Genomic DNA, 19631 nt, shown 5'->3' with positions numbered 1-19631 from the left:
TAAAGTAGGCTATCACTCCCTATTAGGAGCGGCTGCTCCTTTAAGAGTATACCGCTTTCCGAATCAGAAGCGCTAGCGAGGAGAATCACTTGCGCAAGAATTATAAATACTAGTCACACCTGGCTTGTTTAAATGTTCAAATAGCGCTTTATAAAGTTACCTAACATATACAAGTGCAATGCGCTTTTTGAGCACGAGTCACGTCATGAAGTTTACTCATCACCATAACAAATAGCCAGTAGGCTTGCGCTAGCCTACAGAACACAAACACTACGTTTTATTTCGTCTTCCCTTGACCACCTCTCTGTATGGCTGTCATTCTACTGTTCGAGTAGAACTACTGACACATTCACAACATTTCCAGACGGGGATTTAAAAATGACTGCAGCCTACGTTATGCTGGGGACTGCTTACTATGGACAACATTACATGTAGTTTCAGCGAGACTGGTTGGTTGTAGGCTAATTCAAGTGCTTCCTTCCGTAAGCTAAGTTTGCCTGGCTACACAGATGCAAATGGACAATTTTAACAAGTAGTAGATGAAGAATGTAAACATATAATGATGTTGTGCTTTTTCAACTTGTGTGTTTGTGACTTATTGCGGCAAAAGCAGCGTGTCCTAACCTTGAAGTGGGATCTGCTTCTGCCCGAGCGCCCGTACGGGCGCCTTGAAACAGTTCAGAGTGTTTAGCTGCGCGTGTCGATTGGCTATATCTCTTGTGCCAAACAAATCAGATGTTGTGGTGGGCGGGACCGTGTTCTTGAACTCAGAGAGGTGAGTGCAGGAAAGGACGTGCAGTGACAGTCGCGTTAGGAACGAAATGGCTGCAAAAAGGCACGTTATCGGCATATCGGTGGAAATTATGGCCGATACCGATAACCCTAAAAATGCAGAATATCGGCCCGATATATTGGCCAGGCCGATTATCGGTCGACCCCTACCAAAAACGCTAATGATTTTTCTGTTTCCTCTTCGTGTGTGAATTTTATGTTACCGGTGTGGTCTATGGAGTTGAGGTGATCAGTCAATTGTTGAGTGCGTCCGACTTTCACTTTCTCCAGGATGTCATCTACATACCTCCTCCATAACGTGGGCCTGCATTCTTCTGGGGCAGATGTAATAGCCTCTCTTACATCCGTAACATCAGCTGATTATAAAGGCACGTCACACACCAACATCCGGGTGGCCCTCTGATGAAGACGGAAGTTACACCGTCGAAACATGTCAGGTAAAGGAAAAAACTTTTACATGTCTGAAACAAAAGAAAACTAATGATTTGATTTAATAAGAAGACATAATGAACATAACATATCTAGCCTTTATAATATTCATATTCACTGACCTGGCCTAATTTGGAAAAAATAATGGCCTATGTATATAAATGCAAGCATTTCTATGTTAGCAATATTATTACCTGTATTTCCTTGATGGCTAATGTCAAAATCATAATTGCACACTGCGCAAAACGCATGATTAGGCAGTTTAGGGGCAGAGGCATGGCCATTGATCTTGATACTTCATTAGGAACTTCTGAGGGGCATAGACTCGCTTCTTTTTAGATTTGCTTCCCTCTCTCTCTGTGTCAGTATCCTCATCTGAAGTCATGTGTATTATTAACTGCAAGGCACACACATACACAAACACACATCATCATCCACCACTTACGTGAAAACACTTCGTGCGCTGCTCACTGAATCTCACATGCACGAGTAGCCTAGTTCAGAAGATTTTAATGCGTCTATCGGTTGACTGGATGGAAACGTCAGTAGGCTCCTATATTTTCACTTTAGGCTATGCAATATTTTTTGGATTGATAAACCTGGGTCAAATATCAAAACAAGCTGGAACAAATATTTCCTTCAGATAAGGCGGAACACTGTGCTTTGAACTATGACGTTAGGACGGTTGTCCTTGCTTTATTCACAATACCCTTGCCCTGCCCATTTACCTTCGAAACGGTGTTTAGCACCGTCCTCCCTTGTAAAACCAGTCACAGTATGAAGATCGACCGAGAGTGATGAAAATCAATTTCATTACTTTCGTTTTGACAGCTCCTCGGCTCTCCGCTTAGCCTCATAGCCTAGGCCTATTTGAAGAGTTTAAAACTAATGCTGTGATTGGTCGAAGTCTTCTTTTCTCTACAGGTTGCTGGTCAATGCGGTTACACCCATAGACGAGTTGTCTAGTGCGCGAATGCACAGATAGTTGAACCGGAATATTAAAGATCTTTGAACTCAAAGCCATCACATCGCAATGGCTTTTTGCGTATTTTGAAGTGTTAAATCGTAGCAGCGTAGTTTGATGTCGAAATGCGTATCTGCTACGCAAAATGCGTAAAGGTTGGCAGGTCTGTAATAGTAATACAAGCATCATACTATTTATAGTCAAGTTTATTTGTATAGCGTTTATAACGATTGTCGCAAAGCAGCTTTACACAATTTGAACGACTTAAAATATGAGCTAATTTTATCCCTAATCTATCCCCAATGAGCAAGCCTGTGGCGACAGTGGCAAGGAAAAACTCCCTCAGATGACACGAGGAAGAAACCTTGAGAGGAACCAGACTCAAAAGGGAACCCATCCCCATCCGGGCAACAACAGACAACATGACTAGAACATTAACAGTCCTAACATAAAGTCAGCTTCATTGATGCTATAAACCCCCCACCAACGGAAACCTGAGCGCAAAACCGTTCACGACAACCGTAGTCCCAAATTTAGCAAGTCAACTGTAGTCCCCAGCCACAAAAGCACCACTGCAAGCAAGAGTCTAGAGCGTCCTCCAGGCACGACCCCCAACTGTCCACATGGGGCTGCCCTCCACAGGAGTGATGTGATGAGACTCCAACCAGACACAGAGCACCAGGTTGGATCAGGCAGGTCCGAGGAGCAGAAGAGGTCAGCATCTCGATCCCAGGACCGACATGTAACTCATACCCCTTTTCCACCAAATCAGTTCCAAGGCTGGTTCGGGGCCAGTGCTGGTGCTGGTTCACAACTTGTTCAACTTGCGAGCCAGCTGAGAATCAGTTTGCTTTTCCATAGCTCGGGGCGCTAAGGGGAGCCACGCCATTACGTCACTGTATACGTCAGTTACGTCGCTGTGTTTGCATAAACCTTGGTGCGAACATCGAAGCAACAACACGGAGAAGAAGAAGCAACAACAACAATAATAATAAATGACTGCTGCTTTACTGCAACCATGATATCTTGTCGCTTATTTAAAAATGGCGACCTTTCACGGTCTTGCTATTGTTGTTGGTCTCATGGATTAAAGCAAAAAAAAAAAATCATCTGACTGAAAAAAAAAAAAGCTCCATGTCGTTGGCCCCTACCACGTCAGCGATTCGTCAAATTTTAAACGCCGTGTTGTCCATTATCCCCTCGGCCCCTACTTATAGTACGTTTACATAATTTTAACAATGACTAAAGCTAAGGCAAGACTTGACCATTGTCATTACTGGCTATAAATGATGAAACATCAAGTTTTCAGCGCAAAGTGCAAATTTATTTCAACAATACTTTAGTAATGCACAACAGTGGTTAAGAGAAAAGTGCAAGTGCAGTTGAACTTGAACCATGCTTTCAAAAGAGTGGAACGGAAAGAAAAATAAGAATCTGTTGACATAAAACCAGGAAACAAGAAAAGTAAAGTGAAAGTTCACTTTTTCTGCTTCTTCGCAGTGAAGCCAAAGGCATCTAGTTTTTTGCCATTGCTTCTATAGACTTTTTTTTATGGCAAACTACACAAAAGCACACACCTGCCATTTTCATCTTTTTGCACCATGAACTAAATGGCTTGCCATTATCGCCCATTTCATTTAGCCAAGCCCATCTCCACTTATTCTTTACCGTTTTGTCGATGTCTGACACATCTGTGCCTTCATTTAAAAGAAGCGCGTCCATGCTGGCAAAACCGAAAGTAATTTGACGCACTCTAGTGATGGAAATCGAAGGGCCTATATCCCCCTTCTGAAATAAAAACCTCAAATAATCCCCCTTATAAAACGGCCATCCCCCATCACATCCCTTGTGCCATTTTACCGATTAATGTGGAAATTAGCCTACTATTATTTTAACAAATATTACTACCATTTCAACATTAGAGGCTTTGCGCAGTGATAGCCTACATGTAGCCGGATAAAAAAAGATGCATATTTATTTATTCGGTTGCACCTCTCATTCACACCTATACGGAGGTTTCAGTCACTGAAAACAGCTACTTTTGCAAACTCAGGGCAGAGTGGAGATTTCTGAAAACTCCATCTTCAGACTTGCGTGTAAATCGGGAAAACGAAGCAACAGTGGGCGAGAGGGCGCACGCGAATATAATGAGTCATAGGTGTGAATCTTTCACCGAATGCCAATTGTCCCGGTTCTTCATGAAATCGCACGCGCAAATTCATTAGGTTAACTTTCAAATAACTGTTCTTGTGCACTTGCGACACCGGCGCCACTTTCCTGAATTTTGAGCTTCGGAGTATTGGCTTCTTTATCTATTTAATCAATGAATTTATTTGTCACATACATTAAATTATTAATGTAAACCATTAGTAGCCTATTTAAGCAATCGCTGTTTTCTCCACTGTTTTCCGACCTTTTGTGCTTAGTGAATGAGACACTTCATTACACTCCACTGACCGACTTCCAATTCCGGACTTTTTTGAAAATGTAAAATATAGGCCTACGAGATGTTTTTTTTTGGGATTTAATTCGCGTTGGTCCTTCACTATTAATTTTTGAGACTGACGAGGCACTAAATACTGTGGAATTATTTTCTCCTTACTATGAAGTTTGTCATCTTAAACAAGTGTCGGGAAATCTTGCAGCCCGACTCTGCAGCCTCCAATGTTTAAGCGAACTGCTGAAACCATAATGTTTAAAGATTAAGCCCATGTTTACATTAGACCGTATCAGCCGATCATCAGATTAACGTTTTTAAAACGATTAGTGTGCACACAGCAACACCAATACACGATTTGCGTGCACATAGCAACGCCAATACACGGATATGCTCGGCTCCGCAGGCATCCTGCGCTCCAAATCACTCCGCCCTGAACAGCGAGTGCCCTCTGGAGGGTGCGCACTCCGGCCCTGTGCAGCTCACAGAGCGCGCGAGTGAAGTGCACAAGCCACGATTCAGGACTGAGCCGCTGTGTGTGTGATCCCAGCGCATATCACTTACCACTTGCAAGTGGAAGGATGGCAAGCCTAAAGACAATCATAACTACACAATGGGCAGTATTTGCATCAGTATTTGCAGTATTTTCATACTTTTATACTCTTTAATGAAAGGTGATACAAGGCGGAAGTCCGCGACGTTTTTCAGCAGTCGCGTCACATGACCAACGCCAGCGAATCAGGAAGGTGGATGTCACAGTGACGTTGTCCAATGAGACGCCAGCTAGAGCTCAGCACAGCGTATCCGCGTATTCTGAATGTTTACACAGCACCGGAGCTGACACGATCTGGATTGAATACGTGGACGCTGGCGGATTCCCATTTCCCGGTGTTTCCAGGCGGTTTAATGTAAACGGACAGTGCATCCGCGAAGAAAACGAGACAGATACGGTCTAATGTAAACGTAGCCTAAATCGTAGGCTAATCAAACCAAAGAAAAACACAGCCTTTCCAGGACGTTGTCTGCCGAAGCCTGTTTAACCTACAAAAGGCTTAATAGCAAAGGTCTTGCTGCAGCTTCAACTTTTTCACCTGATCACCTTTCAATAGGCAAATATCATTATTACTACTACTACAAAAGGCCTAGTAGTAGTAGACAAGTAACCTAGTTGCCTAGTAGTAGGACAGCCAAATAGTTTCATCAGTGGCCCAGGGTTTTTTCTAGAAAAATTTTGTATGAGGGCACTCACCATGGCGAGGGAGCGGGGGGGGGGGGGGGGGGGGGGGGGGGGGGGGATTGTGCCGGTTGTCCCCCCCCCCGCCATGCAAAGCCTTTGAAAAATGCTCCAATGGGACATTCTGAGGCTATCTGAGAGGGAAATTGTAACAAATTGTCTGTCAACATTGAAAAAGAAAGAAGTAAGGCCAAAAAAAAAGTGTGTTTCCGGTAACATGAAATACTAAAATAAGGTCGGTAGGTAGGAAAGTTTTTTTTTTCTTAATTTTTTTTTTTTATTTTGTTCGAAAAAATTAACACAAGTAAACATCTTACAAAATAGTATTTTGGCACAGAATCCTTTATACCACACTTCATAAAATAAGTGTTTTAAATCTTTAAACGAATAAAAAAAATATTGCGAGAGTTTGAGTTATGATCTACGGAAGCGATATTTCATGATATTTTCATGTAATAACGTGAAAACACCTTATCAAGAAATAACATGAAAATAACGTCCTAGGCTACTTCCATTAAAAGCAGACGGCCTAGCCGAGCCTACTGTAGAACTTGGGTCAAGCAAAAACATGGCTGAATCCTGAATGACTCCTATTTGTATAAATAGGGGACTACATAGGCGGCAAAATGTAGTGTTTTTCCCTGCCATGGAAGTGCACTTGTATACTGAAAAGGAAGCAATTTGCATTACAGCCTTGAATGAGGATTCAAAATGGCGGCTCGGCTCAGTTTATGGAGGAGGGCTGATAGAAGTGGCAAAACATTTTACTTTTTATCGTTTCTTTCACAACTTGAATGCGTTGAAACAAAAAATTATGACAAACTAATGCCGCTTACACTAAAATATCGAGGGAAATTTGTAATAAAAACTTTACGGTCGGCAATTTCGACGCGGAAATTCTCGATCGGTCGGGTTACCGGAAACACACTTTTTTTTTTATTTGGCCTAATCTTCTTCTGCCCCGGACAGTCTTTGGCTTTCTTCCGCTTCGTGCCGCGGGATGACATCTTTAAATGCCCAAGTGTCAACAAAAACAACTCGCGAACTACTTCTGTCAAAAGCTCCCGCGCTGCTGGGTGAAAGGTCATTCAGTCTCGAGAAATCTCGCGCTACAAGTCAGCTGACCTTGTATGTAACCCATGTCAAATCTCGCGAGAGCAGCCACCACAAGTAAACAACTAAACAACATGGCGCCTCAGTCTGGAAAACGCCAATTCGGATTGTTTTTGCACCGTCTGGCAGTGTATCTACTATGATTGGAATATTTTTGGAGCAATTATAACGTATTTGATGATCAGACACATTGTCACGTAGTGTTGCTGGGATGTTTTCACGGAGTCGGTAAGGGGGCGCATGCCGAGAGTAAGAGGGCACAGCGCCCCTGTTCCCCCGTTTAGACGAAAGCCTGGTGGCCTATGCCTAGCCTCCCCGGGACTAGACAGTAGCGGAGGCTGTATTTATTTATTTATGTCTATCTAGCGCAACAACTTATTCCTTTACATATACTCAAACATAGCACAAGAAAGGGTTCAACAACAGGCAATCACAGCAGCTTGGTGAAGTTCTAAATCACATCGGTGTCAGACCTATGGGCCTACCCCTTTTTTTCTTCCTCGGATCTGCATCACTCATTACTGACCTTTAGCGCTCCCAGTTGACGGAAATCCGTCGTAGCGACGGAAAACTTTAATCCATGTGGTCTTAACAACTCCGCCCCCCCCCACTGACGTAAGCAGTTCTTTCCTCTGGCCCAGCAAAGAGCTGGTGCTACCCTGGAACCGGTTTTTCTGGCCCCAGAGCCAGTTCTTTGTCAGTGGAAACAGAAAACCCGGTTCCAAACTAAGCACTGGCCCCTGGAACTGATTTGGTGGAAAAAGGAACAGAGGGACAGATTTCGGGGGGGGGGGGGGGGGGGGGGGGGATAACCTACTCTAAGCGAGGAAATATCCCTTTTGTATCATTTCCACAATGACTGTACAGGATCCCTCAGGATTCTTGATTTGTCAATTGCAAGCAAAGGGCAGCACCGTGGTGTAGTGGTTAGCACTGTCGCCTCACAGCAAGAAGGTTCCGGGTTCGAGCCCAGCGGCCGACGGGGGTGTTTCTGTGTCGGTTTTGCATGTTCTCCCCGTGTCTGCATGGGTTTCCCCCACAGTTCAAAGACATGCAGGACGGCCTTGGGCTGGAGTGGCGGCGCGTTGCTCTCCTGTGACGAACTAAAATTTCGTTGTACATTTGTGCAGAGACAATAAAGGCATTCTATTCTATTCTAAATACTTACCTCTAATCTTCTCCTTTTTGCTTGAGCGTTGCTGGTCCGTTTCTTCTTAGACTGCTTGACTTCGTGTTCGAATTTTGTCGGAACAGCATCAGGTTTGAGTCTTCTCTGTCCGACACTGATACCTAAACTCTCCAACAGATGGGGATTCTTCAAAAATGAATCGTCGTCGAAGTGATCGGAGCACAGAGTGGCGTATTTACCCGGCTGCCAACCATCTCGCTTCACCCGCACAGTCCACTCTCTCCGCCTCTTCTTCTCTGTCGGAAAAAGGTAAAAACTCCTTCCTGAACCGGTCCCGTTCCTACAGTTCACTGCACAACAATAAGGCATGGTTTCTCTTTGGAACGCAGGTCTGCACTCAAGCGGTTTGGTTCCCTTGAATGACGTCACGAAAATCGTCGAGCAGAAATTCGCCGCGATCCGCGCCGACTTATTTTAATTAATTATTACTGATTAACAATACTTCTTGGGACCAGAAGAAAATTACAGAGAGTTTTTAACAGATGTGCATAAATTGAAAACCTTTGTCTCTGACCTTTAATCAGTTTGCGTGGCCTGAGTCAAAACAGTCTCACAAACAACCGAATTTCCCCTAAAGGCGAGAGTTTCTACAGTCTGACCTGTTCTAAGGTTGTGTAGCCGCTGTTTTGGAACACAGAAGAAATATTTTCGCTAATTATTGGGCTTGTTGTTCTAGCAGCTATAAGCGTTGCCCGCCGCCATTTTTGTTTTCAACAATGTTTTGTACATCCCGTTGTCAAGCACAGCGAGCCAATCAAGATACAGGATTTTACGTCAGGACGATTTTACGTCTTTGGACCCCGCCCACAAAATAGCTGCGCTGGACAGACGAGTGAAGCCGTCTGGCCGCCATATTACCACACCCATCGCGTGTATTTAAACGTTGAAATCTGGCGAGCTCGTCTGGCCGCCATCTTACCACTCTCATCCTGTGTATTCGGCTTGTGTGTTAAACCGTCGTATCTGATCAAACATGCACCAAGAAAAGTATCTCCCGACTCTTTTCCTCCTTTCATTATCTCCTCTTATTTTATCCACTTGACCCCCATTCAGGTGACACTGGGCATACACTACCGTTCAAAAGTTTGGGGTCACTTTGAAATGTCCTTATTTTTGAAAGAAAAGCACTGTTCTTTTCAATGAAGATCACTTTAAACTAATCAGAAATACACTTTATACATTGCTAATGTGGTAAATGACTATTCTAGCTGCAAATGTCTGGTTTTTGGTGCAATATCCCCATAGGTGTATAGAGGCCCATTTCCAGCAACTATCACTCCAGTGTTCTAATGGTACAATGTGTTTGCTCATTGCCTCAGAAGGCTAATGGATGATTAGAAAACCCTTGTACAATCATGTTAGCACAGCTGAAAACAGTTGAGCTCTTTAGAGAAGCTATAAAACTGACCTTCCTTTGAGCAGATTGAGTTTCTGGAGCATCACATTTGTGGGGTCGATTAAAGTGCTGATGACACGTTTTTGACATCTTTGGCGATGTTTTATAACATAAAAAGTAATTCCCGATGATCCATATATTAATTCACGAAGGCACCTATTTTACAAGTTATGATAAAAAACGCGGCTATTTGGGCAAATTTGACGGGGCTGCAGCACCCAGGAGACGAAGGAGGAGGAGGAGCTATATGATGTCACCGAAAGAACCTTCCTCCTAACTTACCAGTTTGTTGTTGATGCGACAGGTGTTCAGTTTATCATTATTAGTATTTTTATTTGACATTATTATACATTTTATATAGTTATTATGCCTTCGCGTTGTGTTGCCGGCTTTTGCTCCAAAACCCACAAGGATGGGGTAAGTTTATTCAAGTTTCCCAGAGATCCCGAGCTGCATGCGAAGTGGGTGAGGCAAGTCAGGCGCACTCATGACAAGTGGGATCCCTCACCAACATCCGTCCTGTGCTCTGAACACTTCGATTTGGATTGTTTTGACACCCTTCCCAGCTTAAAAGAATCTCTTGGGTGTTCAGTTCAGCACAAACGTGTGCTGCTACCATCAGCAGTGCCTACACAGTGTTGCCAGATTGGGAGGTTTCCCGCCCAGTTGGGCGGTTTCAAGTGCATTTTGGTGGGTTTTGAACATATTTTGGGCTGGAAAACGTCAGCAGTATCTGTTGCTACTGCTGAAATTTTCCAGCCCAAAATATGTTCAAAACCCACCAAAATGCACTTGAAACCTCCCAACTGGGCGGGAAACCTCCCAATCTGGCAACACTGCCAGTATTCCGGAGGGGGTCTACTAGTAGCTATGCCAGATCCAAAGACAGTCCTCCTGTCAGAACATGTGTTGTGAAACGACATAAGATAAAGGTACGTAGAGCTATAGATTCTACATGATAATCATAAATGTAATCATAAAGTCGGCGTGACATCAGTCATGTATTTGCTTGTGAAAGCTTGCGGCTTTCATGTAACTGCCGCCTAGCAACGAGAGGCAAAGGGTAAAGAGGGTAGACTATCATAGATTCTATTCGGAAGAGATCAACACAATTCTAGACTCCCAGAAGAGGAAGAGCTAGCACTAGAGAGTTCACCGGCGTTTTCATGCGCCATTTCCATTGAGTAGAACCAGAATAGAACAGCCAGTGAACCGCAGCGTGTTCTTCCGCTGACATCACAACATGGCCGCGAGCCACGGACCCAGTTTTCTTGTGCTGTGCAATTAAAAGTTGGATATTCGCGTAACAACAGCTTCTTTTCACGTAATTATAACAGAAATCTAACGTTTGCCATGTTGTATAGTTTATTTAAGAAATTGCATAGAGTCATGTTCGTGTCATCAGCACTTTAAATGCTCAAAATGGCCAGAAAAATGTCTTGACTATATTTTCTATTCATTTTACAACTTATGGTGGTAAATAAAAGTGTGACTTTTCACGGAAAACACAAAATTGTCTCAGTGACCCCAAACTTTTGAACGGTAGTGTACCTAACTTAGACAAAACTTTATTTATCCCTGAAGGGCAATTAGAAGGGCAAAGAGTGGTACATTAAAAGAGCAAGAAAATAAAATCACAAAAAGAATAAAATCACAAAAATCGGTGGGCAAAAAACAAAAGGCAGCAGATAAAATATGGCAAATAAATAAAATGACGCGTGGATAAAATTAAAATGACAATATGATTAAAGTGACATTGTAGTTAAAGTGACAAGGTGATATTGTAATATTGCACATCAGGACGTGTGATATTGCACTAGAGTATTGTACAGAAAACTTAAGTTATTGTAACTGTCTTAGACTTCTTAGAGTTCAGGAGGAGAATAACACTTGGAACAAAGGTTGCTCTCCTCCTCTGGGTCTTACAGGCCAGACAGCGGAACCTGCGACCAGATGGCAGCTGCTCAAATGCCAGGAACAAAGCATGAGTCGAGTCCTTAAGAATTCGATGAGCCAGGCCGCTAGCCTGCTGCTCGTACACAGTATTCAGGTGGCGAGCAGGAAGTCCAATAATCTTAGAACACACCTTGACAATATTATGCAGGCGGTTCCTATCCTGTACAGTAATGGAGTAATACCAACAGCATATAGAAAAAGCTAAAACACTTTCAATGAATGTATAATAGAATGTCAACAAGATGTTCTGACTGACAGAAAAAGAGTTCAGTTTCCTTAGTAGGTACATCCTCTGGTGGCACTTCCTCAGGATCCCTTCTGTGTTGGAAGAGAACCTCAGTTGGCAGTCCAGAATGGTTCCCAGGTATTTATATTCCTCAACTGTCTCGACCGGAAAACCGTAGACCATAGTGGTGACAGCCGCCGCCAGTTCCCTCTGGCTGCTGGAGAAGGTCACCACCATCTCCTTAGTTTTACTAACATTCAAACAACCTGTGTTTTCTCTGCCTCCCCCCAAATCTGTCCCTCTGTTACCCCTTTTCCACCATATCAGTTCCAGGGCTGGTTCTGGGCCAGTGCTTAGTTTGGAACTGGATTTTCCATTTCCACTGACAAAGAACTGGCTCTGGGGCCAGAAAAACCAGTTCCAGGCTAGCACCAGCTCTTTGCTGGGCCAGAGGAAAGAACCGCTTACGTCAGTGGGGGGGCGGAGTTGTTAAGACCAACAACAATAGCAAGACCGTGAAAGGTCGCCATTTTTAAATAAGTGACGAGATATCATGGATGCAGTAAAGCAGCAGTCATCCATTATTGTTGTTGTTGCTGCTTCTTCTTCTTCTTCTCCGTGTTGTTGTTGCTTCGATGTTCGTGCCAAGGTTTATGCAAACGCAGCGACGTAACTGACGTATACAGCGACGTAATGATGTGGCTCCCCTTCACACCCCGAGCTATGGAAAAGCAAATTGGTTCTCAGCTGGCTCGCAGCCCTGGAACTGATTTGGTGGAAAAAGGGTATGAGTTATATGTCGGTCCTGGAATCGAGATGCTGACCTCTTCTGCTCCTCGGACCTGCCTGATCCATCCTGGTGCCCTGTGTCTGGTTGGCGTCTCATCGCATCGCTCCAGTGGAGGACGGCCCCATGAGGACAGTTGAAAGTCACACCTGGAGGACGCTCTGGACTCTTGCAGTAATGCTTTTATACCTGAGGACTACAGTTGACTTGCTAACTTTAGGACTGCAGTTGTCATGGAGAGTTTTGCACTCAAGTTTCCATCAATGAAGAGTTTATAACAGGGGTGGGCAATTATTTTTTCCATGGGGCCACATGAGAAACAGAAAATTTTGTGGAGGGCCGGACCAAAAGGCTGAACTAAATTCTGCATAATATTAATTGTATTTCTTTATATAAAGCAGTAAATAACATTGTTTTTACAAGCTGCTAAGACTGGTAAGAGTATGGAAAAAACGAGGTTGCCTTACAAAAAATGTCATTTATTCAATCAAATTTCCCAAAACAATGGTTAACAAAATGTGAATGTTTGTACCATTTTTTTTCAGTCACATTCACCCCAAAACACAATAAAGACATCACAATATCGTCTTTCTACTCCAAATTGGGGATGCCTCCGCCCGGTAGACTACACGCCTTATTAAGTTGTGATTTGGGGATGGACATTTGACCTCACAGTAATCTTGACCTGGTGGTATCAGCCTTGGAGATATTGTGTTCACAAGGTTCTCGGACAGACATTTGACCTCACAGTGACCTTGACCTTAGACCTTTTGATCTCAAAATCTAATCAGTTCATGTTTGTCCCAAACCACACAAATGGTGAAAGTTTGGTGAAATTCCTTTCATTAGCCTTTGAGATATCGCGTTCACAAGGTTTCGGACCGGACACACACGGACAGACATTTGACCTCACAGTGACCTTGACCTTAGACCTTTTGATCTCAAAATCTAATCAGTTTATCTTTGTCCCCAAATGCACAAATGGTGAAAGTTTGGTGAAATTCCTTTCATCTGCCTTGGAGATATTGTGCTCACAAGGTTTTCGGACAGACATTTGACCTCACAGCAACCTTGACCTTAGACCTTTTGATCTCAAAATCTAATCAGTTCATGTTTGTCCCAAAGCGCACAAATGGTGAAAGTTTGGTGAAATTCCTTTCATTAGCCTTTGAGATATCAGGTTCAAAATGTTTCGGGACGGACGCACGGACGGACAGACGGACAACCCGAAAACATAATGCCTCCTGCACCTTACAGTGGTGGAGGCATAAAAACTGAAATAATCTCCTTAAAAAGAGTTATCGTAGTAAAAGAGTCGTTCAAAAAATGAGCAGAGCCTGAACTGGAAAAGGGAAAAAAACACTAACAATGAAGGGAAGCGCTATAAAGATATGTAAGGAATGGGGGTAAAGTTGAGAAAATAAGAGGAGATAAAGGGCTCCTGACAGCAAAATTATGCTCTAAAATAGGTTTCTGTAATAAAACTACAAACAATACTGATGACTTTCATGATAGAACTAACCACCAACAGAACGAAATCAGTAGATTTGTCTTTGTGCGAAGTTGCGTAAATCTGGCCAAGCACCAAGCTGCTGTCAGTGGCCGCCATATTTGCCGTGACATCACATGCAGAATGACTGCTTGGCCTTCAAGGCAGCTATGGTTGACGAAACAGAGCGATTTTCTGACCAGTCTTCAGAAACTGAGGCCCTTTTTGAGGTTGACACTGGACATGTCGGATTACATGAAGATGAAGCAGTGGGTGGCATTTTGCCTTAGCCTATCGTTTTGAGCTGTATCTGGACGATTTGCCTGCAGAAGGCGAGATTTCCGACTCGGATACAGACGGGCCCAATGCAGAGGACGTCGTGATCCCAGCTGATATCGGGAGGCTCCAAAACACTGAATGGTAATATAATAATAGATAAATTATAATAAATTAAATTAAAAATATATAAATAAATTATAAACTATAATAAATTAAATTACCATATTTTCCGGACTATACGTCGCTCCGGAGTTTAAGTCGCATCAGCCAAAAAATGCATTATGAAGACGAAAAAAACATATATACGTCGCACCGGACTACAAGTCGCACTTTTTTGAAGGGTTATTCTATCCATAGAATCTGTGATTGTATCTGATAAGCGGCGCGTGGTTACTGCGCGACTGCATTGTTTATTTAATAAACGAACAGCTGAGCAGTGATAACGCGCCCTTTGCCCTGTAAGTAGCCTAGTCTGATTATTTTAAATATCTACTACTATCTTTAATACGATCACTATTATTATTACTAATAGCCTATATTATTATTATAACTAATATTAGTAGCCTATTACTGATGCATTAATCAGTTTGCTTTTAGAATATTTTTACCGGTAGGGCTTATTATCGCCCCATGGCTCTTTCATCTTTGTTATTAAAGCTGTAGTCATCATCGAGGAGTGTCATTCTTCATTTTTGTCAAATTTTATTCATCAAATCAGAGGTCAAGTAGGCTATAGGTATATCATCTCCAAAGACAGGTACGGTAGTAAAAACAACCGTCTAGTGAAAAAAAACAAATTAAATCCTTAAAATGCCCTACTTAAATCCTTAAAATGAGTCATTTAACTCATGTCTTGTGTGATCTGATCTCCAGTGGTGAAATAAACCGGTTGTGATATGAGTACAGTCTGATATTTTAGAAGATAAACTTAATATATAATTTAATATATAGCCTAATAAAAATATTTTATAACATATCACGACATATTACTGTCTGTAACTGTTCGTCACTAAAGCGTTTTCTAAGATCATAATGTCTGATATTATTATTATTATTATTATTATTTACACACACAATAAGCGCGTGTGCGTAAAGTTATAGTAAACCACCCCCCGCCTTTTTTTTTTTTTTTGAGTCGCCGGACCCACCCACCTCCTGCGTTCCAGGACCTCCCACTTCACAAATTAAGCACTGCCTAAAATCATTACATAACTTATTTAAATAACTATAGGCCTATCATTAATAATAAAACACAAGTCAATTAAGTTTATCAAGCTGACGATTTCACTCCAAATCAGCAAATCTATTGAATTCCTCATCCTCGGTGTCGCTTCTGAACAACTCTGCCAACTCCAGTGGCAGACGAAGCGCCGTTTCCTCTTCTTCTGCGTGGCTGTCATCAGACTCAGCATCAGCTCCAGTTATTCCGCGGTGAAAAAAAAACATATATACGTCGCACCGGAGTATAAGTCGCATGGCCAGCCGAACCATGAAAAAAAGTGCGACTTATAGTCCGAAAAATACGGTATATACTTATAAAAAGTACTTATAAAAATGTACTTATATACATAAATTATATATATAAAATGATTTAAATTGTTTTTGATGGTTTCATAATGAGATCAATTTTATTTTCTAAATATCGCGCAAACATGCACAGCTTTCTGATTTACTGTTTTCTTCTCATACTTATACTTCCTGTGTTTCATGGACTGTAACAGCATTTGCTTATTTAGTAATTTTAATACAGAATTTACTTTGATGAAATTATAATCAGACACTCCAACGCCCCCCCTAAAAAAAAATCGGATCTGCATGATTCAGCCATGAAAAAGGCGGCATCCGCCAAAAGGCGCGCTGTTTGCATCCCTGTGAAGCCAAGCGGAAATGTCCAGTGTCTGTTGCTGTTGTCCGAAGAAAACTACAGCTAAAAAAGCTCGACTACCGGATTACTTGGACAATCTTAGTCAGAAAGAAGCGAAGGATAGATATACACGGAAATTAGAGTTTATTAACAGTTCTGATCTGTACAAAATTCCTCGAAATGACTGGAGTGACGGTGCAGGTTTGTGGCCTAGCGTTAGCATTAGCTACATGTTGGAATATACCTTCTTCTTCCTGAAAAGTCCCAACACAGAAGAACAGTTTAAAAATACTACAAAAGCAAGAAAACCTTCTTTGTGTAAAGACTTTTTCCTGATCAGCTTTTGGGAACAGAATATACCCTAAAGTATTAATTCCTCTGCTACTAGAACTTCTTTCTTTCTGAATGTGTCTGCATATATTGGTGTTGTGGTTTTGTGGATTTATGATAATTATGCTGTGTGGCAGTTCGTAAGAGTGGGCGGAGCACAGAAGACGGCAGGACAGGACTAAGTTTTGAAATCCTTTTTATTTTGTACACATTTCAGTGGTCTCTCAGTAATATGCAGACACACGCACACACATCTGGTGTCTGGTTCAGGAGCGCTCTCCTCTACTCTCGCTCTCTCCTTAAATAGGGCACGGTCACTGGGGAAGACACACAAACACACGTTAATTAACCTCAGGTGCAGTGATTTTGCCACTTACCTTCCCTGACTCCACCCTCCGGTCACAGACCGACGCTTGACCACGCCCCCGCTGCCACATACCCCCACCACCCAACTCAGGCTGGGCGGCCGTCCAGCATGCAGCCGACTCCCCCCCCCCCCGACGGGAGAGGAAGTCTGCCACGACCATCTGCGCCCCCAGCCTGTGGATCACCTTGAAGTTAAAGGGTTGGAGTGCCAGATACCAACGGGTGATCCGCGCGTTGGCATCCTTCATGCGGTGGAGCCACTGGAGGGGCGTGTGGTCCAAACAGAGGGTGAAAGGGCGTCCCAGCAAGTAGTAACGGAGGGCGAGGACCGCCCACTTGATTGCCAGGCACTCCTTCTCAATAGTGCTGTAGCGCCCCTCACGCACCGACAGCTTCCTACTGATATACAGGACGGGGAGGTCCTCCCCCTCCACCTCCTGGGACAAAACACCCCCCAGCCCTCTGTCCGATGCATGCGTCTGTAACATAAAGGGGAGAGAAAAGTCAGGGGAGTGTAACAGTGGCCCCCCACACAGTGCAGCCTTTACCTCAGAAAAAGCCCGCTGACACTGCTCCGTCCACTGGACCGGATCTGGTGCCCCCTTTTTAGTGAGATCAGTCAGCGGGCTGGTGACGTCCGAATAATTAGGTATAAACCTATGATAATAGCCAGCCAGCCCCAGGAACTGTCTCACCCCCTTTTTGGTCTTGGGCCTCGGGCAGGCCGCAATTGCTGCTGTCTTATTAATTAGGGGACGCACCTGCCCATTGCCCAAGTGGAAGCTCAGATACCGTACTTCCACCCGCCCAATCACACACTTCTTCGGGTTGGCCGTGAGACCTGCTCGCCTCAGCGACCTAAGGATGGCCCTCAGGTGTTGTAGGTGCCGTGGCCAGTCATTACTATAAATAATGATATCGTCGAGGTATGCAGCCGCATAGGTGGCATGGGGGCGGACCCTATCCATCAGCCGCTGAAACGTAGCAGGTGCCCCAAACAGCCCAAAAGGAAATGTGACAAACTGGTGTAAGCCGAACGGTGTGGAAAAGGCCGTTTTTTCTCGGGATAATGGAGTCAAGGGGATCTGCCAATAACCCTTTGTCAAATCCAGTGTTGAGTAAAAGCGGGCTGTGCCTAGTCAATCGAGCAACTCATCAATACGAGGCATTGGGTACGCGTCGAATTTAGACACCGTGTTGACTTTTCTATAGTCTACACAGAACCGGACCGACCCATTGGCCTTGGGTACCAAGACCACCGGGCTGCTCCAGTCATTGTGGGACTCCTCGACGATGCCCATTTCGAGCATGGCCTCGAGTTCTTCCCGAACCACTTTTTTCTTGTGTTCGGGTAGCCTGTAAGGGCGGCTATTCACTACCACCCCCGGGGGCATCTCAATGTGGTGCTCTATGAGGTTGGTGTGGCCGGGCAGGGGAGAGAACACGTCCGAAAACTCGGTCTGCAACTGGGCAACCTCCACGAGTTGGGTCGGGGAGAGGTGGTCTCCACAGGGGACCGGAGAGGTATGTGATGCCAATGTTCCCTTTTGAATCTCCGGCCCCAGCTCCACCTTCTCCGGAACCACCTACACCAACGCTACGGGGACCTCCTCGTTCCAGAGTTTGAGCAGATTGAGGTGGTAAATCTGTAGTGCCCCACCCCTGTCCGTTCGCCTCACCTAATAGTCAATGTCCCCGACTTGCCGTGTGACCTCAAAGAGTCCTTGCCACTTGGCGATCAATTTGGAGCTCGATGTGGGCAACGGTATGAGTACTTTATCTCCTGGTGCGAACTCCCTAAGGCGCGTACCCCTGTCGTACAGGCGGGTTTGTCGTTCTTGGGCCTGCCGCAAATTCTCCTGGGTTAGGTGTGTGAGTGTGTGGAGTTTTGCGCGCAGGTCAATAATGTATTGAATTTCATTTTTACTTGGTGAAGGTCCCTCCTCCCAATTTTCTCGCAGCACATCTAGAATGCCGCGCGGCTTACGTCCATATAACAATTCAAATGGGGAGAACCCCGTGGAGGCTTGGGGGACCTCTTGCACTGCAAATAACAAGGGTTCGAGCCATTTATCCCAATTACATGCGTCCTCACTTACGAATTTTTTAAATTATATTCTTGAGGGTGTGAGTGCACTGTTCAACTAAACCATCTGTTTGTGCATGATACACGCTGGTGTGGATCGGCTTAATACCCAACAACCCATACAGTTCGTTCAGTGTACATGACATAAACGAGGTGCCTTGGTCAGTCAGAATCTCTCTCGGGATACCAACTCAGGAGATGACGCGGAAGAGCGCTTCCGCAATACTGCATGCTGAGATATTGCGAAGAGGCACTGCTTCCGGGTATCGCGTTGCATAGTCCACCAGAACTAAAATAAAGCGGTACCCTCGTGTTGACCGATCTAATGGCCCAACGAGATCCATCCCAATTCTTTCGAACGGGGTCTCGATTAATGGGAGAGACAAAGAGCAAAGGCACTTTTGGAATGGCCGCTGGATTTACTAACTGGCATTCGTAGCATGCCGTACACCACCTACGGACATCACCGCGAATCCCTGGCCAGTGGAACCGGGCCATTATTCGGGCTAGTGTTTTATCCTGCCCTAAGTGTCCAGCCATGGGATTAAAGTGAGCCGCCTGGAATACGAATTCCTGGCGGCTCTTCGGAATCAAATGCTGCGTGACTTGCTCTTTAGTCTGAGTGTCCTGCGTCACTCGGTATAATCTATCCTTCATAATTGCGAAGTAGGGGAAGGACGGGGTGGCGTTTGGC

The 19631-nt window shown here is 44.1% G+C and overlaps 1 protein-coding gene across 7 annotated transcripts in view; it reads right to left on the bottom strand.

Moving 5' to 3' along the window:
- LOC132881889 (zinc finger protein 43-like) overlaps positions 1 to 8877 on the bottom strand; it is a 34701-nt gene extending 25824 nt beyond the window's left edge. For 2 of the 7 annotated variants that reach the window (XM_060914908.1, XM_060914973.1), the window contains exon 1: positions 8138 to 8877. In XM_060914908.1, the coding sequence (XP_060770891.1) occupies positions 8138 to 8467 (330 nt within the window). In that variant the 5' untranslated portion in view covers positions 8468 to 8877. Of the gene's footprint in view, positions 1 to 1078; positions 1254 to 1415; positions 5832 to 8137 lie in introns of those variants that run through there. The other 5 variants (XM_060914946.1, XM_060914927.1, XM_060914955.1 and 2 more) reach the window with 5 other exon arrangements.
- Positions 8878 to 19631: the final 10754 nt, after the last annotated feature.

Source organism: Neoarius graeffei, chromosome 1 (assembly GCF_027579695.1).
Source record: "Neoarius graeffei isolate fNeoGra1 chromosome 1, fNeoGra1.pri, whole genome shotgun sequence".
Classification (NCBI taxonomy): Eukaryota; Metazoa; Chordata; class Actinopteri; order Siluriformes; family Ariidae; genus Neoarius; species Neoarius graeffei.
This window is presented reverse-complemented; position numbering and strand designations above follow the sequence as displayed.